The following is a 25,467-nucleotide window of genomic DNA, read 5'->3' as shown; positions in this document are numbered from 1 at the left end:
GTGCTTCCCTCACATTGCCCCCATCTCCAGTTCATTTTCTGCTCAGCGTCCTATGGCCTGGGAGGGGAAATGTGTTCAAGTTTCTGGGGAAAGAGAGATTCATCAGGTTTAGAGGGATGGCTTTGTGTTTGGCATGTGATGACTGTTTAGTCTCCTCCTAATCCAGAATTCTCAGTAAAGTCATTTGCCTCTGAGCACAGGCTCTCGCTTTTAGAGCTTCTGGGTTTAGGGTCTCTGGGGGAAGCCCTGCTGCCTGGGGAGGCCCCACACATGGCGTCAGTATGGACTCGAGACAGAGCCCTTTTCCAACCTAGGTGATGGTGGTGATAATGACGTAGCACCTTTCATCTTCCAGAGTGCTGTTAGATAGCTTACCTTATTCGAGCCTTAAAAGCCCCCTGGGGAATAGATGTTATTCTCCCCCTTTTATAGAAAGGCAACGGGAGCCACCCCCTGGGGTTTAAGTGCTTGCCCACCTGAGTCCGGAGCTCTGCCACACCCTGCTCTCTGCCCTGCTGATGGATCTCTCTTCCCACCTCCCTGTCCAGAGCCTGGCCAGCCGGCTCAAGGACAATATGGAGAAGCTGACTGAGGAACGGGATCAGCGCGCGGCGGCTGAGAACAGGGAGAAGGAGCAAAACAAGAGGCTGCAGCGGCAGCTCCGGGACACCAAGGAGGAGATGGGTGAGCTCGCCAGGAAGGAGGCCGAGGCGAGCCGCAAGAAGCATGAACTGGTAATGCCCCCCACCCACAAGGCTGCAGGTTGGCAGCCCTCTGAGAGGCTACTAAACACACACCTCCCCACCCTGGGCTTGTGGAGGTAGGCTGCAAAGATGGTTTAGAGAACTGGAGGGATGAGAACGTGCCAAGAGGATAGACAGTCCACCAAGCCTGAGGGCAGGCCAGGGGCTAAGGAGGGTGGCACCAGCTCTGCCTCAGGCGAGGCCGGGCCCCCACAGCCCAGCCACACCAGGGCAGAGAAAGCTCTGCAGGTTCTCTGCAGCACCCACAGAGCTGCTGCTGGCCTGGAGAGATGTGAAGCTGGCCTTTTTGGGGGCAGCTGGATGAGACGCCAGCCCTCCTGTGGACTGGACTGCCCCCTCTCCCTTCTAGGAGATGGATCTGGAGAGTCTGGAAGCTGCTAACCAGAGCCTGCAGGCTGATCTGAAACTAGCGTTCAAGCGCATCGGGGACCTGCAGGCCGCCATTGAGGACGAGATGGAGAGTGATGAGAACGAGGACCTCATCAACAGGTGAGGGGCCTCTGTGGCAACTGTGGCCGGCTCGGAGGCCCTCTTGACCACCTCCAGACCAGGTAGAACAACTGCAACCTGGGTCTCCCCGCCACTGAGCCGCCTGCCCACCCTCCCCTTACTGCCAGACCCCAGCACGGACCTCCATCCGACGGCAGCTGAGGGCTGGACAGGTGGTGCCCACATGAGAAGCCTTCCCCACGTCCTCCCCATACCCCTCCCCAGGCTTCCCAGGACCTGGCTCTCCAGCTCTGCCTGTTCAAGATGAGTTATTCCCCCGTTTAGCTACATTTCTGATGGCGCCTGCCCCACTCTGGGGAGAGCAGAGATTTAAGGGCCATGGTGCCTTGTTACAGTACCAGAGATTTTCTCTCATAAAACCCACCCGGGGAAAGGTTTAGGAGAGAGATTTGTGGCCTTAGGCTGAGGAGGCAGTCAAGAGGCAGGCAGACCAGCGGTAGAGGTGAGTCAGGCCTTGGAGAAGCTCCTAAGGCTGCCCTGGGAAGACCCCGCTTGCCCTGGGATTTGCCCCCATCCCACGTGAAGGCTGGGACTCCATCCTGCTCCTGGGCTGTCCAGGGAGCCTGCTCCTTTGGGGCAGGGAAATGGTACCCTAGGCAACCTCCCTCTGAGTACAGCACTGTCCTACCTCCTGGTCTTAGCCAGCCAGAGCCTTGTCTTGCCGAAGAAGGAGAGGGTCCTCCGCTGAAGGGTCCGCCCTGGTTTGCCCGTTGACTTTTCTGGGTTCTTTAGGCCCCCTTGCCCACCCTTTTCTTTCTGTTTCCAGTTTGCAGGACATGGTGACAAAGTATCAGAAAAGAAAGAATAAACCGTGAGGACTGGAGCGCACGCGCTCTCTGCCTCTCCTCGCGTGGTGTCTAACCACCCCTAACCCCGGGCTCCCGCTGCGCTGCACGTGGCATGTGGACACACAGTGACCTCCACTCCTCCAGCTAGTCTCTCACGCTAACCGGGCTACTCTGTCCTGGGGGAGGCAGGGCAGCAGAGGGCAGGCCATGAGGGTGCTCCACCTGGGAGGCTTCTCCGCCTGGGAGGCTCCTGGCCCCCACATCCTTGGTCGGCAGGATGGGGGCTCCATCAGAAAGGAGAGCTGTGTCTCAGCAGGTGGTCCCCACGGTCTGCCTTCCTGGGTTTCGGCCTCGCCTCCCTCAGAAACCAAGGGGCCACTTTCCGGCCTCTTTCTCTTGCGGGGGAAGATCTGGGTTGGATTTCTCCCCATCCGTGGGCTCCTTTGGAGCCTGACCTGCCTGAAAGTGTGTGTGTTTCATTTTGAAAGGTCCGCCCCACTACTTTTGGCAGATGGGGTAGAAGGAGAGGGGCATCTAACAGTTACTTATTGGGAGAAAGCAAGCAACCGTGGATGATGGCGGGGCAGGCTCTGTGTGGCAGGGGGAGGGTACACAGCCAGCTGTTAACTGTACCCGCCGTGGGCTCTTCGGGCAGGAGGCCTCAGGCATTGGTGCCGGAGCTGTCAGTCAGGTGGGGGGAGCCCAGTAGCCCCACCCCCTCTCCGTTTCCTTCTTTCTGGGTGGGAGCCGAACAGTAGGTGCAGACGCTTGCGCCTTCAGGAGGACTAGATGGAAGTGATCCTCCGTCAGATTCAACAGGGCTGGTCTTCGGAGGTTGTTATTCCAGGGTGGCCTTGGGTTTCCACCCCTCCCCTCTCTCTTGCTGGCAGACCTCCTCCTCTGGCCAGGATGGGCTGGCGGCAGAGCAAAGGACTCCGTGAGAGCTAATGATAAATGTAATAGTGTGTAACAGTGATAGAGGGCCGCTGGAGCCCGGTTGTCACACACAATTAATATCCCCAGCCGTTCTGTCTCCGTTTGTTTGTTCCCCCGCGATTCAGCTCCCAGTTAACTAATAGCACATGAGCCTGGACATAAATTGTAGTTGACGCGAAGTTTAATTCCGACCATTTAAAATTTCAACTGCCCCCTGAGCTGGCCTGGCCCTGGAGTTTGTTTACGGGCCTGATTATTTAAGGAAAAGAAGCCAAACATCCTCTGTAGGCTTGAAACTAAAGAGAAGGCAAGGGCAGGCAGGCCAGCTTCTCAACTCATTCGCTGCTCTGAATGTAAGGAGGCAAATTCGTATTCTGGGCCCGTAACTGTCTGTCCCCTGTGTGTTCCAGCCCTGCCATCCTCGGGCTGTTGGAGCTTCGAGGCCTGATAAAATGCACATTTCAGTTCGCGTTCTAAACTCCTGCAGACATCCGCGTGCACACACACCAGTGTGCACTCATGCAGGCACACGGGCGGCTGCAGTCCTAGCCCGGTTCCTGCTAATGGTAGAGGGGTGGTGTGGGTCTTTCCCTCGGCAGCTCTGTGCCCAAGCTCCAAGTTATTGAGCGCGCGTGCTAAGGCGGGCGAAAAATAATGTTTCGATTTACTTAGAGATACAGTTGTTATTGCTATAACCTTAATGAAAGCAGTAAACAGCACAGTATTAAGGGAGATTTATACAGAAACACTTTTAACATGTAGACATAGATTTTGCGATGCATACAGCACCTCCTTTCTAAAGGCAATCAATATGGTTATGAACGGCGGTGATAAATTACAGGCTCTGAAGCTGGAGAAGGAGGTTTTTTGCACGGGTGTATAAATCAGGAGGTATTGGCGTTCCATGGGGCCCGTGCACCACAGTAAATCTGCCGGGCTCGGACGGGCACAGGGCTTGCATTAACGGTTTCGGGGTTGTCTACTAAACTCCTGTTTACCCGGGGCATCAGCCAGCCTCGTCTTTGTTATAATTCTGTATTTGACAGAAGCCCATAAAATACGCCTCTTTATTCCCCTCCCCACGAGTCCTGCTGTCTCACAGTCCCCAGAACAGTGTCTGGTGGTGTGGTTTCTTCTCTGTGCGTGTGTGTGTGTGTGTGTACATGCCTGTGTGACTATTTATTCAAGAACATAATTCAGGAACGGGGCTGCTCCTGTTGACACAGATGAAAGGAAATTTATATCAAGGAGAAATCCTAGCATATCCATAGCAGGGAACATGGTGAGCAGACATTTTGCAGAATTCTAGAAGCATTCTCACTCAGAAGCTGTCTCCAAGCCCTTGCTGCTTTGCGAAGAAATCTCCATGATTTCAGCATCAGAATTTGACTCCTGTGGGCTATCGAGAGGGCTTAGGTCAGCTTGGCCAGTAAAAGCCTTTGGGGAGCAAGAGCCACAGGCTTCCTGAGGGAGGAAGAGGAGCTAGGAGAGACAGAGCCTTTGCCGGGGACTCCTGGGCACCCCCCACCCCAATCTCCTGGTGCAGCTTGAATCTTGGAGCTGTGACCAGCCCCTCGGAAAATGCTGCTGCCCTGCCCTGTCCTTTCTCTGTTTCTTAAAGGCCAAGGGGAGCTTCAGGATGGATCTGGGGTACGGTCTGTAGTGCCCAGGTTGGCATTGCCATAAGCCCAGGAGACTCCAAGTTCAAGTTCACTTAAGTCATAATAAAGCCCTTCTCTTCTCCGTCCCATCGCCACCAACCCCTCTCTCGCAGTGAAGTCATGGAAAGTGGGAGTAGCCATAGCCACATTTGGGGGAACAGGCAGACAAGAACAGCAGAACAGGCCTCAGGGAGGAGGTGAAGGGCCCCTGACTCCACTTTTTAACCAAGAGCCATTTAGCTATAACTGATGAACAGACGGTCTCCCTGTCGTTCTCAGTCGGCTGAACAGCAGTTTGTCCCAGAAAGTGGGGTGGAGGTGCCTCCATGCTCCCCAGGGTCTTCTTGGTGGCTGTCACACAGTGTGGCCTGCTGAGCGGGGCAGGGGCCTTGTGAAAGATGTGCTCTGGTCTAACCTCTCTTGTTCTCCCTGACTCACTGATGCGCATGCTGCCCTGCATCCCACCCCCCGCTGAGACAAACCTGCTGCCACTTAGTGCTCCCTCCTGGACCGCGGGTCATCACCTCTTCCCGGCCTTGCCTACCTTTCTGCTCTTCATCCCACAGCGAAGGGGACTCAGACGTGGACTCGGAGCTGGAGGACCGGGTCGACGGTGTCAAGTCATGGCTGTCTAAAAACAAGGGGCCTTCCAAGGCAGCTTCTGACGATGGCAGCTTGAAGAGTTCCAGGTAAGCACGTGGCCTTCGCTGGGAGCAAAGGCCACCTCGTGCCCCAGGGAAGGATGAGCAGTGCCTTGATCCCAAAGGGTGTGCCTCACACCACCTGCGTCTCTTTCTTGCCTGGAGGGGCCTAGGCACAGAGGATATGCACAGGAGGCCAGGTTTTTTCTTCAGGGTCTGCGTCACCATTATTTTGCCTAAGGAATGTTTTTCTTTTTTCTTTTTTTTTTTTTTTTAGTTTTTTAGGAATGTTTTTCTTTACCAGGCTCAGGGCTTTGGTTTGGTGTAGGTTTAACTTCATCCTCACTCATTCATTCAACAAATGTTGATCGAACTTCCTGATGGTTTGTGTTCTTGGAATCAAGACTGAAATAGGGCACAGGGGGACTCCGGATCCCACAACCCTGGACAGGGCCAGCTTTAGAGCTCTGAGGTCTTGGTAGGAATAGTAGCAGAAGAGGCCTCGGTTCCCCTTGACTCCCCATCACAGCTACAGACACACTTCATTCTCTGCCTGTTCTCTTCTTCCTCTGGTCTTTTCACTTGGCCTCCACTATGCTTTCTGCTAACACCCATCCTCTGCAGAAACTGGCTCCCCTGTTGTCCAGGCCAGTCACAGTCTTCTGATGGCACAGGCAGCTACCCCAGAAATCTGGGACTCCGATCTTGGCCAGCATGGGTCCCCTGCCACCACTTCTCTGCTGACTTCCCCCTCCAGACTCAGAGCCATCCTCATCCCCCAGGACACACTGTTCCAGCCCCTCTGAGAGACAGCTGGTGTGCTGAGTAGAAAGAGTAATCCCTCTCTTCCCTCAAGGGCTTCCCAGGTGACTCAGTGGTAAAGAATCCACCTTCCAATGCAGGAGATGCAGGTTTGATCCCTGGGTTGGGAAGATCCCCTGGAGAAGGAATTGGCAACCCACTCCAGTATTGTTAACTGGGAAATCCCATGGACAGAGGAGCCTGGCGGGCTACAGTCCAGGGGGTGGCAGAGAGTCCGGGGACACAACTTAGCAACTAAGCCACAACCACATTCCTTCTCTAATGCCCCTGAGGCCCCTTGCCAAGCCCAGCCCCTCACCACAAGCCCCCAGCCGGCCCCCCTCTAATTGGTTTAATGTATTCGGCCAAACAACATTTTGTTATTGCAGAAAATGCCTCCTTCCCCGCCCCACTGCCGTTCACCGCAGCGTGGCACCAGGCTCCAGGTAGTTGACAATGAAATAAATTGAACTAAACGTTTTAGAGGGGGAAAAGTGATGAAATAGAACAATAGTCTAATTTACATGACATTCTCCGTGAAGCTATTTTCACTGACGCAAATTATTTTGCTTCATTTCCTCCGACGTGCTCAGTGCCACTTTGCCAGAGCCGCTGCCGAGCTCTCCTCCTTCCTCCTCCTCCTCCTCCCTCCCCCGTGCCTTTATTCTCTGGGTTTAATGCCTGTGTCTCTCTCTCTCATTCTCTCTCTCTCTGCTGCCCCCAATCTATCCATGCCAGAACCGCCCTCAGCACCGCGGGGAAGGAGGGCAAGGGGGTGGAGGAGAGGCCGACCTCGGTGCTCAGCTCGCTGAGCTACCGAAAGCGGCTCACCCTGAAGGACTCCATCGGGGGCACCGGGGACGAGGATTCGCTCTTCACCACCCTGAGCGAGCGGCCGGCCTCCCCGGAGAGGCCGCCCCGGAAGGCCCGCGGGGGCCCCAAGGAGGAGCCGGGCTCGGCCAGAAAGTCTGAGGAGCCAGACGAGGGCGGCTCGGTCCTCTCCGGCGGCGTCGGGGGCCGCACAAGCCGGCTGGAGAAGCGCTGGGGCTCAGACTTGGACCGGGCCTCGGCCGTCTCAGCGCCGGTCAGCCGGGCCTCCTCGGCCACCCGGCGCGGCTCCGGCGGCGAGGACGGGGTGCGCTCCTCCTTGAGCTTCTCGCTGTCAGGCTCCCCCAGTTCCCGCCGCAGCGCCTCCCGGCTCGACAGCCTATCGATGACCCTGAGCCCTTCCTTGGGCCGGGCCTCGCTCCTCGGCCGGGAGAGCCCTGATTCCCGCCTGTCCCTGGGCCGGAGCTGCCTGGACGACTGGGACGATGGAGCCAGCGTGGCCTTGAGCGAGGCGCACTCGCAGTACAGCCACCCGTCGTCTCTGGCCCGCAGTCTGTCGGTGCCACCGCGGCCTCGCGCCTCCGCCTCCTCCACCCCGGAGGAGCCTCTGGGCTCCGGCGCCCGCCCGGTCAGCCGCCGCTCCTACCTGGACCCAGACCTGGAGGCCGCCATCAACGAGGTCCTGAGCTACAAACCCGCCCCGTTCCACCGGAGCAGCCTGGAGCCGGACTCCGAGGAGGATGACCGGAAGAGCATCCAGAGCACCCGCAGCACCCAGCTGGACCCGCCGGAGCGAGCCACCAGCATTCGCCGCTCCGCCTCGGCCGCAGACGTGTCTCGGTCCCGCGGCAGCCGCAAGAGCCGGAGCAAGAGGAGGAGTAGCTCCAGCTCCAGCTCCAGCTCCAGCTCCGAAGATTCCTCGGAGCACAGGCAGAGGAAGAAGGGGCGCTCTCGGAAGAGCAAGAAGAAGTCCAAATCGAGAAGGAAGAGAACGGAGTCCTCCTCCTCCTCCTCTTCCAGCGGCTCTACCATCTCAGGCCACAGCCGCTCGAGCGTGAAGAAGGGCCCAGCTGCGGAGGACGAGGAGGCCGGGCAGGGGCGCCGGCAGTCCCGGAAGGAGGAGAAGAAGCGCAAGAAGGAGGTGGACAGCCTGATGATGCGGTACCTGTACCGGCCCGAGAGCGACTAGTGCAGTAGGTGGTACTCGGCACGGAGTGCAGAGCATGGCGTGTGCCACTCGGTGTGAACTAACGTGCTCCCAGCCCACCCGCCACCACTTGGGCCCCTCCTGCATTCCTCTCCAGCGAGCCTGGCCTCGCAGAGCCTCCTGGCTCCCTCAGAGAGCGGAGGCTGGCTGAGCTGGTCGGTCGTTCTGAGCCCAATGACGAACTCGCTGGTGACGTGAAGTCACAACTCCCACTTAGCAAGCCCTTACCCTGGGCCAGGGACCACCCCCCTAAGATACTTGCCATATTTTATTCACTTAATCCTCACACTAACACCAAAACAAAGATCCGATCACCAGCCCATTTTCTAGGAAAAGAAGGTGAGGTTCAGGCGGGTTAAGTCATTTGCCAAGGTTACAGAGCTGGAAAGTGATGTTGCCAGGATCTGAATGAAGACTCTTCAACTCACCCTTAACCACTCCTCTGTATGACCCAAGGCAGACCACATGAGCGTAATATTTACTGTATGGGCCTAGCAGCATACGTGCAGAGCTTTTGCCCACAGCCCTGAGAGGCTGGGCCTGGGAAAGGGCTGGAACTGACCCCCAGGTGTGAGTTGATGCGTCAGTGGCCATCAGCAATTAAGGGGCCTTTTGCTCAGCTCTTCCTCTGCCCTGCAATGTCATCTTCTCCTCTGGCATAGATCTCGAGGCTCAGAGTGCAAGGTTTACAGCACCCACAGCACCACACCCTGCAGCAGACCTGGAGATGCCTGACTCTCTCCCCACCCCTCCCACCCAAAGCCCACACATGGGCGTCACCTCGTCTTAGCTCATCTTGTAAAGTTTTAATGAATAGAAATTAGCAGCTGTTGAGTGACAGCCCCCTCCTGGCTCTCCTGCCTCTCCCAGCCTTCTCCCTGTGGGAAGGAAGATCAAACTGTTAGACCCTTTATGCCCACACCCCCACCTCGGAAAAAAGGCAAAAACTGACTCACTGGAATACCATTGTTGCCACTCTCCCTGGTGGGTGGTGACATTTGGATCACCCTGGTTATATGAAGCTGTTTTTGGCATGGTACCCTCCCAGGGCAAGCTTGCTGCTTCCCAGGAGGTATGACCCTAGAGCGCAGCCCCCCTGGGGCATGAGCAGTGTTTCCTTGATGCATGAACTAATACGTGTTGCATGCTTGTGGGCCTCTTATGCAGTGGAGCTGCTGAGCAAGGACACTGACTTGGGCTGGTTTCTACCAAAAGGGACCAGTTTCGTTTTAAGGAACGGAGCCTGTGAAAGCGAATGTTACTTGCAGCTGCTTGGAGATGGTGATGGGATGGGTTTGGGGAGACAGCATGGGGGAGGTGGAACCTGAACCCAGACCAGGCTCGTGGCCAACTCAGATTCTGTGGGCCCTGAGTTGGTCCAGAACCAAGCCCTTGGACTTAGACCTGCTCTGTGGCTTCCCGCCTGTGCCAGATGGTTGCAGGATGCTCTGGGAGGAGCAGGAAGCATCTCAGTTGTTCTAGGGAGCTGTTGTCAGCACCGCAGTGAGAAAAGGCAGGGGTCATGATATTGTGACCATCGCAGCTTTCCACTCAACCGCCCTGCTGAATGCCCTACTGCCCCAGCGCAGGAAGTCAGCTGATGGGCTGTGACAGGAGGTTTGGGAAGCAGAGGGGCCCAGGCCCTTCTGAGCACTGCACTAATACCTGAAGAGGGAGACAGGGGCCTAGCCAGGCCATCCTACACTGCCCAGCAGCTGGTGGACTGCAGACCCCAGTGACTCAGTCCGTCGTCACCATTGACCCAGCAAGGACAAAAACACATACAACCTATTTCTTCCTTCAGCCGCCAGCACAGCCCTTTTTGTCCACCAGGAACACAGGAGTAGTCCTGAAACCCTACACATCACCGCCTCCAACAAGGGTTGGATTCACTGCGGGGAGAGTGGGCACCAAGCCAGAAGCTAACCAACCAATACAGAGCTGGCAAGAGAAGGGCTGGGGGAGAGAGGACCTAGTTGGACTCAGGGGGAACTGGCTTTGGGCAAATAAACTGTGAAGAGTTGGGGCAGGGGCTGAGCGGCTTAGCTTCCCACCGGGTGATGGGGACCTTTGAGAATTCTGAACAGGAAAGCATCACAGCAAAGGGTAGGGGAGGGGACTGCCACCCTGGGCTCGCCCAGCGGGAATTAGCTTGTGCACCAAATCATTTGTGACAGCATGGAGCAGGAAACACTGGCTTGTGGGACGGAAAGCGTTTGAAACCATTTGGTTAAAATGTTCAAATTGCAGCCCTGACTCTTGCCCTGGGGAAGGGGGCTAGCTACCTGCTGTTGGTCACAGCTGTGGCTGCAGAAGCCACAAAGGAAACTGGCTAAGGAGGATCCAAGGTGGGAGCAGGGGAGAGAGGGGCCTGGCATGTACCCCTCCCGGCTGCCTCTGCCACTGCTCCCAGCATCTGGATGGAATGGTGTTGAAACCCAGCTGTCATTCATCCAGGTGTCTGCCTGGCAGGCACAGGAATATGGAAGTGGGGGCTGCAGCTCCACTCTGAGGAGACATGTGAGGAAGGAAGGGAGCACCCCACTTTCGTCTGGGTCCCAGCCCTGGCATCTACCTCACCCCCTCCTTTGCCCTTAAGATAACCCTACTGTCTTTCCACAAAGCCAGTTCCTTCCTTTGCCCAACAGCAGACCTTAGCATTGGGTTCCCAGAAGTTCTGTCTAAAAAAAAAAAAAAAGAAAGAAAATAAAATCAGGCTCCCACTAATTCAGAATTCAAACAATCCAAAAGCTAAAACGACCCCACTTTTTCCTATGTTGCACAGTCCTCGTTGAGCTTTATAATTTTGTCCCTGAGACACCCCAGAGTCCTTAAGTGCCTGTGGCCCATCCAAGTAAGACTCGTTTATGTTCAGTCTAGTTTGTATTAAATGTATTTTGTGCTATTCTGATTCCTTTAAAAATGGTAATTCATTCATGAGACATACGATAACTATTAACCAGGCTGCCCCATTCCTGAACTGTTTTGCATAATTGAACATGTATTCTGTCAGGCTCTTCCTTCTCCCCAGGGCCAGGGAGAGAGAGAAACCAACCTATACACCCCACTGGGCTCTCACCCAGGCCAGTGGGGAGAATGCAGGTTTCGTCTCGTTTTCTCTTCAGGTCACGGGTCTGGTGACAAGGTGGAGTCCTCAAGAGGCTCGAGGCCTAAGGTCCCAGTTTCAGATTTACATACTGGCTGTGTGACCTTGGCAAGCTGCTTGTCTCTTTGAACCAGCTTCCTCATGACATTTTATGTGGCGAAGAAGAAGCATATCCAGCCTGTCTGGGACAGTGTCTCACATACAGGAAATACCCAGCGATCAAATCCTTACCTCACCACAGTTGGAAAAGCTGAGAATGTGGTTCTTTCTTGGAGAACGCCTTTTCCTCCTGTTTAGTTTAGAGATACAAGATCTCTGAAAGGTTTAGTAAACAAGGGCCTTCCTCAGATCCCTAAATCAGAATGGTAGGCATTGAAATCACAGGATTCCTGTTTATCCTAGCAGAAGCTCTCTAGGATCTGGAAGCAGGGGCCCACTGAGGCAGGGCACTGGCAGGGGTGGAGCCACCCTGGACTGCCTTTTCTCCAGCAGTGCTGAAATTACAGTTCAGAAGCGAAGGTGGGAGGGGCAGGGGAAGAGTGCTCTAAGGCTTTGGAAAAGATGAAAAAGAGAAGGTGACTAGAAGTGGAAGTGAGATCCCATCCATGCTGGACACCATGAGTCTGCTCCATCCAGGGAGAAATGCTTCTTCATACCTTGGTCGGGGAGAGAGTGCAAGGCTCCCGGTGGCCTGATGAAAACTATGGGGTTGAATTGTGGTACCAAGACAGGGATGACTTTGCCACCCGCAAACAGAGGTCTTGCCAGCTTCTACATCCTCAGTTTCCATTCCTTGTGGGTAGATGGTTATGATCCGGGAGTATTCAACGGGGAAAGCCTCTTCTTAGAAGGAATCTTTTGGGGAGCAACCTTTACTAAGACAGGTTGTAGTCCTGTAATCACCAGATCGCCAGTCTCCAAGTCAATGCAATCCATGCACTGCCTGTAGCAGAATCTTCCAGAGAGGGAGTTGAAAATGCAGAATTCCTGGGTTTCAGCCAAGAGCTAGCAAATGAGAACTTCTTGGGGAAAGAACACGGGATCCGCAGCCAATTGTTACGCACATTCAAGTTCGAGACCCACTGCTCTTCAGTATCGCTTTCTTCGGAGTTGTAGAAAGTTCTCAGAATCAAAGAGATGTCCTTCCTCTTACTACTCTGAGTATCTTCTGGGGAAACCGGGGAATATCACTTCTATTTCTCAATTTGTGGCTTTGGGGAATGCTGTGACAAGGTTGTGGGGGGGCCTCCTTTGGACCAGAGGAGGTGCTGAAGGTAAAAGCGCCCTTCCTCTGATCTCATTTCTCTCTCCCTGCAGCCCCACCAGCTACTGGAAGTCCCTTGCCCCTGACCGTTCAGACGATGAGCATGACCTTCTCGATGGCACCTCCAGGCCCCGATACTCCCACAACTATCTGAGTGACAGTGACACAGAGGCCAAGCAGACAGAGACCAACGCATAGCCCAGGGGAGTGGTGTGGACCCCTCCCACCCACCGCCTCCTGCTGCCACGGCCGCCTCTCTCGTGGGGCACAGGTCTCCCCCATCCGACTGTGGATCTGCACGGGAGACTCCTGACCCTCTTCGGTCTGGGGGCTTCCCAGGCTGTGGGTATCTGACATCTCCACGTGGAAGTGCGGAGGGAAGAGCAGTTCTGAAAAGAGAACTTTCTGCTCCTGCCTTGGGCCACCGTGGGTGGCAGGCAGCTTGGCACCACACGGAGCCAGCAGGTTGACCTCCATGTCAGCGCCCCGCTCAGGGACGGTGGACAGATTGCCTACTGGGACATTCTCGGGTTGCTGGGTCCATGGGATGGAGTCTGGGGCAGGAAACAGCAATTCCTTCCCCCTTGGCTTGGGGCGAGGGCTTTCTCTTCTCAGTGCCTGCTGTCTATTTACTTTTTTTAATTTAAATACCCAACCTCTCCATCACAGCTGTATCCCTGAGAGTGGGAAGGGGGGCTGCCGCCGCAGCTGGCCCGCCTCCCCACACCGGGAACGACTAGAGGAATCCCAGCTTCATCTTTATTCTTCAGAGAGCAGGCCTTTCTCTGTGCAGCTGGAGAGACTGGTGAGCAGAGTTGGGTCCAGCTTCTTAAGAGTCCGAGTGGGGAGGGACTCTCAGGTGCTTCTGGGTTCAAGCTGAGCAAGCCTACACAGACAGGGGTGTGGACGTACCAGCAGGAACTTCCAGCCCCCACCCCTCTTCGTCTCATCCCTGTGTTATGTGCAATGACCTATTTAAGAGTAAACCCGCTCCACCTACGCCAATTCGGGGCTTATCCAAGCACTGCCTCCCTCCCCCTCAGTCCAAGTTGCCTGGATCACAAGCTCAACTTGAGAGGGAAGGCCTTGGGTGGAGGGCTTGCGACTGGAAAAACTGAAGATGGAAGCTTTGGTCAGTACTAACGTGTATTAGACGCAAGTCCTCACCCTGAGACCTGAGCCTGAGTCATTTTTCTTCTTCTGATCGCCCTGCCCACACACACTTATCCCAGACATGACAACATGGGGACTGACAGTCCCAGCTCCCCGCGCCCCCCCCCACCCCCCGCCACAAAGATCATCCCACCAACACCTCCAGACATGGGGGCCCAAGGGCAGTGCCTGGTGCTGCTCCCATCTGCTGTCCCCCTCTTCTCTCCTGCAATTGGTTTGTACTCATTGGGCTGTGCGCTCCTCCCCATTTACCTGATGTATGGAAATAAACGTCCTTTTTCTCCTGGCACTGCCAGTTTTCCTTCCTGTTCCTTCAGGCTCAGTAAAGTCCAGGGTCGGCACATGGGAGCAGAGCGATGCTGCTGCTGAGGACCTGGGGGAGTCACCCTGGCCTCTGACCCGCTGCCATGTCAGACCAGTGCCACTTAGAGAGCTTTGGCAGGTCATCTGGAGCAGGCAGAGGCAGTGGGTGAGAGAACCAGTCAAGAAAGACATAAACCTCCCTTCTGTTTTAAAAACCCGAGGATTGTAATTCAGGTTAGCAGAGCTGTCCAGGTCTTGTCCTACCCTGGCCTCCACTTGGGAATGTTGAGGTTACTCTGATTGTTAAATCTTGCCAATTACAGAAATCCTATCTTCCTTTTTAAGGATGCAAACGTTTATTAGATTTTTTTGTGTGTGTGATTATCACTATTAGTATTTTATTTTTTTATTTTAAATTTTTACTTTATTTTACTTTACAATACTGCGTTTATTAGATTTTTTAAAACACTTTTTTATTTTTGGCTGTGCTGGGTCTTCATTGCTGTGCTCGAGCTTTCTCTAGTTGTGGTGAGTGGTGGCTAGCTACTTTCCAGTTGGGGTGCTCAGGCTTCTCATTGCAGTGGCTTCTATTGTTTCACAGCATGGGTTCTAGAGCACACAGGCTTAGTTCCCCCACAGCATGTGGAATCTTTCCAGACCAGGGATCGAACTGTGTCCCCTGCATTGGCAGGCAGATTCTTAGCCACTGGATTACCAGGGGAAGTCCCAAAGATGACTTTCTGATCAATACTCGGCAGAAGCCTCTCTGACCTCCCATCCCAGGGGCCAGAGGGCAGCTTGAATAGGCTGGGTGTGCTGGCTTCTCTACCCTGCTCAATCCCTGCCTGCATGTCCCAATCCACACTTGGTCCCTTCCCTGACAGCTGAGAGACAGCTCATGCAAAAGGGCAAGAAACAAATGACCCTCCTCCTTCTCTACTTCTTGTAATATGACCAGTTATAATCCCTGCATGCATATTTACAGCTGGTCAATCAGGCTCCCCTGGTTTGGACAAGTAGGCAAGAAAAGATATCAGGCCTACTGCTGATGTCAGGCATCTAGAAATGGGCAAGAAAGGGAAAGGGTAGGGGGAGTCATCCCCAAAATAAACGGGAGTGAAGTGTAATGTGGCTCTATCTTGAATGAAAGAAACTGCCCTGAAGGTTGAATACAGAAGGCAGTAGAAGTGAAGTTACAGCGTTGTTTTTTAACTGTTGACTCTTCATGTTCAGTTCTGTCATTCACATCTTTTACTCCTGCTTTCAGCTAGCTTGGTGCATTTTTTTCTTCCAAGGAACTAGTGTGACAAAAGTTGCTGCTACCTACAGGCAAGATCCCAACTCTGCTCACCTACACTGACTTGGGCCTCTGATTAATTATTGAGAGAAAGTCCCAGCATCAACCTCTGATAGCCTGGCCTGGGGCAGAGGGATCTGTTCAAGTCAGAAAATATGTATTATTCATCTGCTCATTCATTCAACAGTCAAATATTTCATGACTGCCTGGCTGTCGTCTGGACACTGTTCTAAATGCTGGGGCAGGATGAGGTCCTGCCTGCATGAAGTGGATATTCTAAAAGAGGAGTTAGACACAGAAAATATGTACCACACCTGCTAATATGTACAAGCTTTGGGTGAGTATGATAAAGCGACTGCCCACAATGCGGGAGACCCGGGTTCGATCCCTGGGGAAGGGAAGATCCCTTGGAGAAGGAAATGGCAGCCCACTTCAGTACTCTTGCCTGGAAAATCCTATGGACAGAGGAACCTGGTAGACTACAGTCCATGGGATCGCAAAGAGTCGGACTTCACTTTCCTTTTCCTTTTAGGTGAGTAGAGAGGAGTAAAACATAGTGTTTGTCCTCCAGGGGCTCATGGATTAGGGCTAGGGCAGACCCCTTTGGAAATAATTACATGAGACATAAAAGGACAAAGAAGTTGCTTTGGGCATGTTATAAGAGGAGACACTGTCACTGAGAGAGGAGGGTCAGGAACTGGGAAGGCTTCTAAAAGGAGCTGGTATTTTGAGCTGGCACTTGAATAAAGGACTGTGCTTCCCAGGTGGCACTAGTGGTAAAGAACCTGCCCACCAATGCAGGGGTTGTAAAAGATGCAGATTCGATCCCTGGGTCAGGAAGATCCCCTGGAGGAGGGCACAGCACCCCACTCCAGTATTCTTGCCTGGGGAATCCCATGGACACAGGAGCCTGGCAGGCTACAGTCCACAGGGTCGCAAAGAGTTGGACACAACTAAAGCAACTTGGCTCGCATGCACTCACGCACTTCTACAGATAGATATTACTGTACAGGTGTCCTGGGAAGAAAGAACTTAAGCAAAGGCCCTGAGGCAGGGAATGCTAACTGGTGATGGGGAGCTCCGCAGGGTGTCCAGGGAAGCTGGACATCACCTCACATGACCAACACTTCTCCAAGATGCAGCGAAGCATCTTGGCCAGTGTGCTGGGCTCCAGACTGGGAAGGGGGCAGTTCCCTCTGCACCAAACTCCCTAGGGGAGCCCCAGGAACTGCAAGGCCATCAAAGCCCATCTGAGCTCTCTAAGCTCCTGCCCCCACCTGTACACTCAAGGTCGCCTTGGTCCCTAAGATGTAAGTGATTCCCACAAAACAGACAGCAAATCTGTCCCTGTGCCAGGCTCGAAGCCGCCTCGCTAGATCCTCCCAATCTCAGACCCCTGGGACCGCTCTGACTCCTGGATAAGAGGCATGGGGGCGCCCAAAGCCCTGTGAGGCTCCCCATGGTGCCCAGTCTGTGCCCAGAGACAACAGCAGCACGTGGTGATTCCCCAACCACCTCCTTTTGTCCTGTGTCCTCTTGGCAGACATCCCTGTTGTCCTTCCCCCAGGCCCCGCCCCCATGCCTGGTGGCACAGACACTTAGCGATTTGCTCCTTAATTGTCCCCCAGCTAGGCTGCGCAGATGCCGCTCTTTAATCTCTCCTGATAAATGAATCGCGCCGCTCCTTTAATCATATGTTCATACCCAAGCCAATTTGAATCAATTTGGCAGGGAGTATGTTGCAAGAGATGCCATGACTGCTGCTTCCTCCCCCCTCCCCCCCGCAGGGCCCTGGAGCCTGCGTCTGCTGTCCTCCCCCTCAGCAAGGAGCCCAAGAGGCTCATCAGGGGAAGGACCTCCTACCTGAGTGATGGGGACTTTTCAAAGTCAATCATTCCTTCCTGTCCTCCAAGCAGGCCCACATGGGACAGAAGGAAGATGGATTCCCAAAGGCCTCAGAAGTAGGAGAGACAGGACGAGTCCACAGCTTTCTCTGGTCACTGAACAAAGCGCCCCATTATCACCCCTGGGAGAAAGTGCTGCCTTAAATCTAACCTTTATGCTTTCCGTTCCACTTTCATTTCCTCTGAGCTGGTTCTCAGGGAAGTTGTAACATTTCATCACCTCTTATATAGCAACCTATTGCAGACCAGCCTATGATAATTTGTCATTGCCTGCTCCTGCCACTGGCTGCCACCCCAATGCCTTTCATCTTTCCCCAGGAACTCTTTTCTACGTCCTCCAGGCTGATGGGCAGTCCAGGACATGCTTGGTAATATACAAAGTTCTGCTGCATTTGGGGTTACTGCTTTTCTTTACCTACAGAGTGGTGTTCACAGACCCTCATGAAAACAAAACCAGTGCTAAACTGAACGCTTCTGCCACCAGCACTGAGACCTTGGAGAAAGGCCTTGACCTCTTGAACCTCAGTTTCTCCATCTGTAAAACAAGGTGGAATAACTGGCAAGAAGCTTTTGGCTCCTAGGTTGGTACAGAACCCCTCAATGCTGCCAACAGAACCTCACTCCCACCTCTTCATCACCTGCAGTGTGGGGCCCGAGGAACCAACGGGTAGCTCTAGTGGGGCCTCAAGACCCGCGGGCTGGGGACAGATGTCTTCCCCCAGCGCGAGGGCTGTCTGGGCTTGGTTCCGTTCAGCAGCCCAGATGCGCCTCCGCGTCCTCTTCATTTCTTTTCCTTTCTAATGGCGGGTTCTGCGCGTCCAGGCTGGCGCCCTCCAGGTTCACGGCGAACCTGGGAATATTAGTATATACAAATTTTATTTGTATTACCCCGGCCTCAGGAGCCTGAGACCTCTGGCTCTGCCCCCGTCTGGAGGTTCCCCCGCCCCTTTTCCGAAAGCCACGCCCTTTAAGGGGCCAATGACAGGACCGAGCCAGTCAGCGATGCTCTTGAAGGGTTCCAGAAGCCTAAGGACCGGTTCCCTCGCTCAGCAACCCGATAATACTGTTTTCCGCCCTTTTAAGGGCTTCTGGAAATCCTCGGCGGGAACTGAGGCTGATGTAGCCCAGCCTCACCTGTCAGGAGTGTTGCTGAGGATGAGGAGGGCTCAACCAATATAACCATCGTGAGCACTATGTCCCCAGTAGTTAAGCACTTCATAATCGCCCTTAACCTTTGTCACAGCTCCGTAAAGTGTCCTTCCCCTGAAGAAACAGGCTCAGGGAGGGTGACGTCTGTCCTAGCAGGGACCTAAGCTTGGCTCCAGCAACTGGCCAGGCATCCCGAGCTACTCTGGCTTTGTCAGAGGATAAAGGGAGAAGCGAGAAAACCAAGAACTGCTGTCACGATCCTCCTCTCAAGTAGCTGTGTGCCTGGTATTCACCAAGGCCTGCCCTTAGGAAGGAAGCACTTTCTGACAATTTGGGGAGGTGGGGGTGGGGAAATGTCAACCTCACATTTGTGTTGCTCCTTACAATTCTCAGAGCATCCCCCATGTGTGATCACATTTGTGCTTCAAGAACACGGTGCCAACGATGTTCCACATGGCCTGGAATGCATATTTGAATCTCTAGGCACCTCAATCTAATTTCATTACAGTACAATGGAACAATCCAGACCATTCTCTGGGGTTCCATCTGGGAGGAGTGATTTTCAGAGCAATAGCCATTTTGGAGTTAACAAGGATGCTAGGTTTATTTAGAAGGAATTTTACAGAGAAATCGAGCCTTCTGTAGCATAAGCGCCAGTGATGGGTCATATACATGACGGAGATTCCAAAAAGGATGTGTGCTTCGCAATTGAAGTCAGTGACATAAATCTCCCAGAGGAATACTTAAATGTGCATATAGAATTTGCTTTAGATATCAAAAGCCAGCTATGACAGCTTTACGGAAAAAAAACCGCAAAAAAGATATTAAGTTTTGACATTACCCAGGCAAATTATATTTGAGGTGGTTTAAGAGTCAAAGAGTTTCCACATTTTAATAAATTTTTATATGTTTTATGCCACATCTATATGATCTAACTGGATTAGAAAAAGAAGCAAATGGATTTGGGGAAGAGAGGACACTAGGGAATTTGAAAGTGGAAAAAAAAAAAAAAAATCCTGGTATGGGAACACAGCCAGTAGCTTTAGAAATATTACCTCTTTGAAAGACAGGTCAACAACTGATAACCAGGCAAATATAAAACTGTATGTGATGAAATAAGCCTCGTGACTCATATTTAATCCTGGGAACTGGCATCAGTTGCAGGTTGGCATCCTTGCTTAAGGGCTGCTTCTGGCCCCCGCCGTCCTCTGGAGAGCAGGGGGATTGACCCTAGTGAATGGCAGTGCCCTGGAAGGTTGTGCGCTAGAAGCACGGGGCCATGGTCTGCCTTTGCACACCCAGCTGCTCGTCTGTGGAGGCTGGTCCTTCCAGTGGACCATATACTCAGCCATTGGGCAGGATTTTATAGCAGAAAAGGAGCTCCTGCTCCCTCAAACTGGCAAAATAAGCCTAGAAAACCAACTGAGTAGTGAGGCACTCTGAAGCTCTGTGAATGGGTTTCTAAGGGAACATGTCCACATGACAAAAGTACATGTGAAAACACAGATAAATATTAGATGAGACTTCTGAAAACTAGAAATAGCTTTATTTGGGCACGTGGGATTCTAGATGAAGTCTCTGTGCTTGAAATAAAAGTTTTCATACAATTTCTCTTTTAAGTCAGTACAGATGTGTATGTGTCAGAAACCAAAGAAGGCCCCCAATTAGTCATATTAGTGTGACTCTAAGAGGAATGTCTTTCCCAGCACTGCAGAGATAGAAATAGTAGCCGTGGAGGGTAAACCATGTGGCAAAGCTGCTTAGAAACTGCTTAGCTCCCTTGCTCAGGGAAAGCCATTCTTAAAGCAGCAGGCATCTCTTGGCATGGCTGCGAGTGGAAGCTGGAAGAGGAACAGATTGGAGGGTGGAACTTGAACAGGGTATTTAAGGAAGAGGAGCAGCGGGGGAGGGGTGAGAAGAGCCTCCAGACATAGCCTCCCATGCTGCCTGAAGCCCTGCAGGTGACAGGTTTAGACAAGGAGACACGTGTTGATGCAGGGACCAGTGATGGAGTGGGGTGAGAAGCCAAGAATCAAAAAGGTCATTTAGGATATTTGTGTCTCAGTTACATATTAAAAAAAAAAAAAATCTGTAAGGGTGGACATGACTCAATGGCCAGACTGTGCCCGGTTAATGGATTTCTGCTTCTCATACCTGACTCCATCGAAGAAGGTTTAGCCCCTAAGGAAAAAGTATTTTCGCTATTTCAGAGTCAAGTGATAGGTGAGTTCTCTGAGAAAAACGAGAAGGTATTGGTTTTAGAAGGGGAGGACTAGGGGGTTGAGACCTCACAGAAGGTCTGGGAGGAGTAAGTCTCCTGGGGCTCGGAGGTGATCTTCGTCTCCCTCCCTGCCCCCGCTCCTTGCTCCCCAGTAGAAATCAGCTACAAATCTCAGCTTGTTGGGAACAGATGGCCTTGGCTGACGAATAAGCCACCGCAGGCTGCTCCACCTGTTCTCGGGCTGGAATAATCAGCTCGAGACAAACATCGGCGCTGAAATAACTCATGGCAGCGGGTGATGCGCAGGCACAGATTCCAAAAATCTCTTAAATAGACCCCCTCCAACTCTCTCCCTTCCCCAGCCCCTAGAGGCCATCAGGGGAAGGTAATGGAGCGGAGAAGAGAGAGAGAGCCTCAAGCTGAGAGCGATGGTGGAGCTGGTGGTTCTGCCGGTGGAGGGGGGCGGGGCGAGGGCGGGGCAGGGTAGAGAACGGGGCGGGCATGGGCGGGGAGTGGGCGGGGCGAGGGCAGGACGGGGTCGGGGCTAGGGCAGGGCAGGGCAGGGCAGGGCGGGGCAGGGGCCAGGGAAATACCTTGCTCCAAGCCAAGGTAAGTTATTTCCCAAGAGCATATGGAGAACGTGGAATGGTTGGTCCCTCTCAGGGACAAGTGTGAGGAGAGCCAACCTGTCGGGGAAAGTAGAAAACTGAGAATCTGGGTTTCTTGTGAATGTGTTCGTTGAAGAAGTGATATGCAAATGAGATCAAGCTACCCACGAATCTCTCAGCAGCTCAGACAGTTCCGCTGGCAGCCGCTTGGGGATGGCTGCCCAGGGTCCCGTACTTCTGCGCACTGGTGTTCAGCCTCCCCTGTGTTCAGCCTCCCCTCACGTCCTTGATGAAGTCTGCTGGGCTAATGTTCCCTGACAGAGGCAGATGAGCCCGTCGGGGGAGTGACAGCGCTGGGAAGCAATGGTGACGGCTGGTGTGGGGCGGGGAGGGCGGCGGGGTTGCTGGCTGAAACTGGGGTCTGGCTCCTGTGGAGTCAGTCAAGAGAGGGCAAGGATTGAGAGAGAAGAGTTGGATTGATGGCTTGCTCTGTGTGCCTCAGACACCCTTTGGTCCAACCTCCTGGCCTGATGCTCAGAGTTTAGAGGGACTCCGAGTCTCCAGAAGCTGTGCTGGCCTGGAGGAAAAGCCAGAGCTCTTGGACACCCCAGTGCATCTCTAACTGCCAGCTATGGTTCCCCCCAAGTGGTCCCTGTGACTCTGCCTGAAGAATAGGACTATGGAGAACACAGCTCTTACCTGTCATTTAGGGTCCCACAAACATAGTCTCCTTTAAAGCTGGTCATGCCACTGAGGTGTCATGGTGGCCCCCATCCTGCTGAGTGCCTGACTCTGTGGTTCTCACCTTGCTGTATGTTAGAAACACTCACGGAACTGTTTTTGTTTTGTATACAAACAGTGAAAAACATAGTATAATGAGCTTTATCTATCAAACGGCTTCAACAGTTTTCAACAAGGAATGAATCTTGCTTCATCTACACCCTTGGATTATTTTAAAGCAGACCCCAGATATATCATATGTTTCCCTAGTGGCTCAGATGGTAAAGAATCTGCTTGCAATGCAGGAGTCTCGGGTTCAATCCCTGGGTTGGGAAGATCCCCTGGAGAAGGGCTACCCACTCCAGTATTCTTGCCTGGAGAATTCCATGGACAGAGGAACCTAGAGGGCTACAGGCCATGAGATAGAAAAGAATCAGACATTACTGAACGACTAACACTTTCACTTTTCAGATATATCACTTTGTGACTGAGCACACATGCACACACACACACATACACCCATGGAAGATATTTGTTTAGTGTCTCTCCCTTAGAGAAAAAGAACATGACTCCTTAAAATGTAACTACAATACTCTTTTCACACCATTAAAAAGTTATCAGTAATTCCTTAGTACCAAATATCCAAGCAATGTTTACATTTTCCTGATTGTACATATTACTAATTATATTAGTTTTATATATTATTTATATGTATAATTAATTTATATACAATTATATGTGTATATATACAAAGTTGTTGCTCAGTCACTCAGTTGTGTCTATCTGCGACCACATGAACTGCAGCACACCAGCCTTCCCTGTCTTTCACTATCTCCCAGAGTTTGCTCAAACTCATGTCCATTGAGTCAGTGATGCCATCCAACCATCTCCTCCTCTGTCACCCTCTTCTCCTCCTGCCCTCAGTCTTTCCCATCACTAGGGTCTTTTCCAATGAGTCAGTTCTAAGCATCAGGTGGTGAAATTATTGAAGTTTCAGCTTCAGCATCAGTCCTTCCAATGAATATTCAGGGTTGATTTCCTTTAGGATTGACTGGTTTGATCTCCTTGCTGTCCAAGGGACTCTCAAGAGTCTTCTCCAGCACCACAGTTCAAAAGCATCAATTCTTCAGCACTCAGCCTTCTTTATGGTCCAAATCTCACATTCATATGTGACTACTGGAAAAATCAGGATTCAAACAACATTGAAGAGCTTTTTAAGAACTACTCCTGTGCCCAGGGCCTTCTCTCTTGGGGATTCTGATTTAACTGGCCTTGGGTGGGGCCCAAACATCATATTTTTTAAAGCTCTCTTGATGGTTTTAATGGGCAGCCAGGGTTGAGAAATGCTTTACCTTTCCCCCTACCAGTTTCCTGCCAATTCCTTCTCATCCAGGCTGTTAAATACTTCTCCCACCTCCAGCCAATAGACCAGAGCAGTTGGCATTCACATGCCTACCCTGGAGGTGTGTCTTTTCCAGGCTCCTCTTTCCAGGTGGGCTCCAACTCTCAATGGACATGAGAATTCCTTTTCTCTACTGATTCACGTACCATGTAGGCCTGTTCCTACCACTTTCTCTCCTAATATGCCTGGTGTCTGTTCTTGCCTTGCAAGCATAGCAGATTTTTTGTGTGTGTGAAAATAGCAAAATTCCTGCCTCAGGAAAAAGTGAGAACTTCCCTAGGGGCAGTTCTCATTTGGCTGCTCAAGTGGCTCTGTGCTGCATTGGAGCTGAGAGAGAAGCCTGCTGGGGGCTTGGCAGCAGATGTAAGGGAAACTGGGGACTGAGTGGGACTTGAACCCAGCACTTTTGGGGGAGTCTAAGAAACCTTTCTCTCCTGAAGATGTTGGCCCCAGGAGCATCTTAGAGAATTATGCCCACATCGATATTCATAGCCGTCTTCCTGCCTCTGCTCACCCACCCTGCCCCTCCACTCTGCCCCGCCTTTCAGATTTCTTCCTCCCTCCTGTGTCCCCCTGCTCCATGCCTCACTGACTGTTGGTGAAACAAACCTAGTCTAAAATAATGAGCAATCAACTACCCTGATGCTTGGGGCAGGCTGGGCAGGGGCAGGGGGGAAGGGGTAGGGAGCTGAATCATTTATAAAGCCTAATAAAGATGCAGATGAACACGCTGACTTGGAGCCCCAGAGCTGGGCTTATTCATTATTCAAAGTTATGTAAATGCCACTGGGTCCTGCATGTTAGAATCCTGCCCCTTGTCCCCGCTGCTTCTTCCTGCCTGACAGATCCAGCCCGCCTTCTGCCTCCCCTCTCCCCTCAGGAGCTTACATTCATTTGCCCTGCCCAGAATCTCATTTCAGACTCTACCTGCTTTCTGGCCACAAGTCTTCCTGAGGCTTGTTGGGAGGTCCTGGCCTTCAAGCAAGATTGTGTATGTGCTCAGTCACTCAGTCATGTCTGACTCTTTGGGACTCCATGGATGATGGCCTGTCAGGCGTCTCTGTCCATAAAATTTTCCAGGCAAGAATACTGGAGTGCGTTGCCATTTCCTGCTCCAGGGGATCTTCCCAACCCAGGGATCGAACCCATGTCTCCTAAGTCTCCTGCATTGGCAGATGGGTTCTTCACCACTGAGCCCCCTGGGAAGCCCATCAGGTAAGACTATACAGGCCGAAATAGATGGACTTCTTATTTCTAAAGATTTCCAAGGAAAGAAAACCCTAACAGTGCTTGTATACATGTTTTAATATCTCACAAATCTGTTTACTTAGTGATTGGGTGGATTTCCTGAGGTCTAGCCTAAATCCCTCTTACTGCAAGCAAGAGGAAGCCCATCATTGAAATAGAATATCCAATAACCAAATTCTCTTTACTCACTCTTTTAGAAAAAAAGAAATTATTTAACTGTGCCGGGTCTTAGTTGGTACCCATGGGATCTTCAATCTTTGTTGTGATATGCAAAGTCTTAGTTTCGGCATGTTGGATCTAGTTCTCTGACCAGGGATTGAACCTGGGCCCCCTGCATTATGAGAACAGAGTCTTAACCACTGGACCACCAGGGAAGTCTTTTAATCACTCTTTTGAGAAGTAAAATGCAAGCGTCAAGTCACTGCAGCCTACTGTCCCTGTATTAGCTCATCCTTGTTGCCTCCTCTTATCTTTCTATTTTTGTTTGTTGTCTAGTTGAGGCGCCCTGCACAGGGTGCTACTGGTGGTAGGGTGATGCTGGAGTTTGTATTCAAGTGGCTTCTTTTGTGTGAGTTCTCAGTATTTGATACTCCCTAGGGTTAGTTCTCTGGTAGTCTAGGGTCTTGGAGTCAGTGCTCCCACTCCAAAGGCTCAGGGCTGATCTCGAGTTTTGCATGGTTCTGTATATTCTTTTTCACTCTTCAGGTACTCCTGTCTGCTCTCAGCTGGTGTTCTGCATGCACTTCTGTGTCTTAAGGTGTATTCCTGATGTATCCGTGGAGAGAGAAGCACTCCATGTCCACCTACTCCTCCGCCATCTTGTTCTCCTGCTTACCTTTCTAAGCAGGTGAACCTCAGTCCGAATTAGAATCACACTCCTTAAGACCTTAAACCTGTCGTGGTTTAAAACCCAACCAAACTCCAATTAGGTTTTCA

At 52.4% G+C, this 25,467-nt stretch overlaps 1 protein-coding gene and 1 non-coding gene across 10 annotated transcripts in view; one reads left to right on the top strand and one right to left on the bottom strand.

The window, feature by feature from the left end:
• Window positions 1–13,968, top strand: part of MYO18A (myosin XVIIIA) — a 101,234-nt gene extending 87,266 nt beyond the window's left edge. For 7 of the 9 annotated variants that reach the window (XM_027975195.3, XM_060395294.1, XM_027975194.3 and 4 more), the window contains 5 exons: window positions 549–734; window positions 1,114–1,253; window positions 2,041–2,085; window positions 5,226–5,348; window positions 6,840–8,122. In XM_027975195.3, coding sequence (XP_027830996.2) covers window positions 549–734; window positions 1,114–1,253; window positions 2,041–2,085; window positions 5,226–5,348; window positions 6,840–8,118 — 1,773 coding nt within the window. In that variant the 3' untranslated portion in view covers window positions 8,119–8,122. Of the gene's footprint in view, window positions 1–548; window positions 735–1,113; window positions 1,254–2,040; window positions 2,086–5,225; window positions 5,349–6,839; window positions 8,123–12,559 lie in introns of those variants that run through there. The other 2 variants (XM_060395295.1, XM_027975204.2) reach the window with 2 other exon arrangements.
• Window positions 13,969–24,832: 10,864 nt separating this feature from the next.
• Window positions 24,833–24,905, bottom strand: TRNAM-CAU (transfer RNA methionine (anticodon CAU)). Its single transcript has one exon. It is a non-coding gene; the product is annotated as a tRNA-Met (tRNA).
• Between the last annotated feature and the right edge of the window lie 562 nt (window positions 24,906–25,467).

Source organism: Ovis aries, chromosome 11 (assembly GCF_016772045.2).
Source record: "Ovis aries strain OAR_USU_Benz2616 breed Rambouillet chromosome 11, ARS-UI_Ramb_v3.0, whole genome shotgun sequence".
Lineage (NCBI taxonomy): Eukaryota > Metazoa > Chordata > Mammalia > Artiodactyla > Bovidae > Ovis > Ovis aries.
This window is presented reverse-complemented; position numbering and strand designations above follow the sequence as displayed.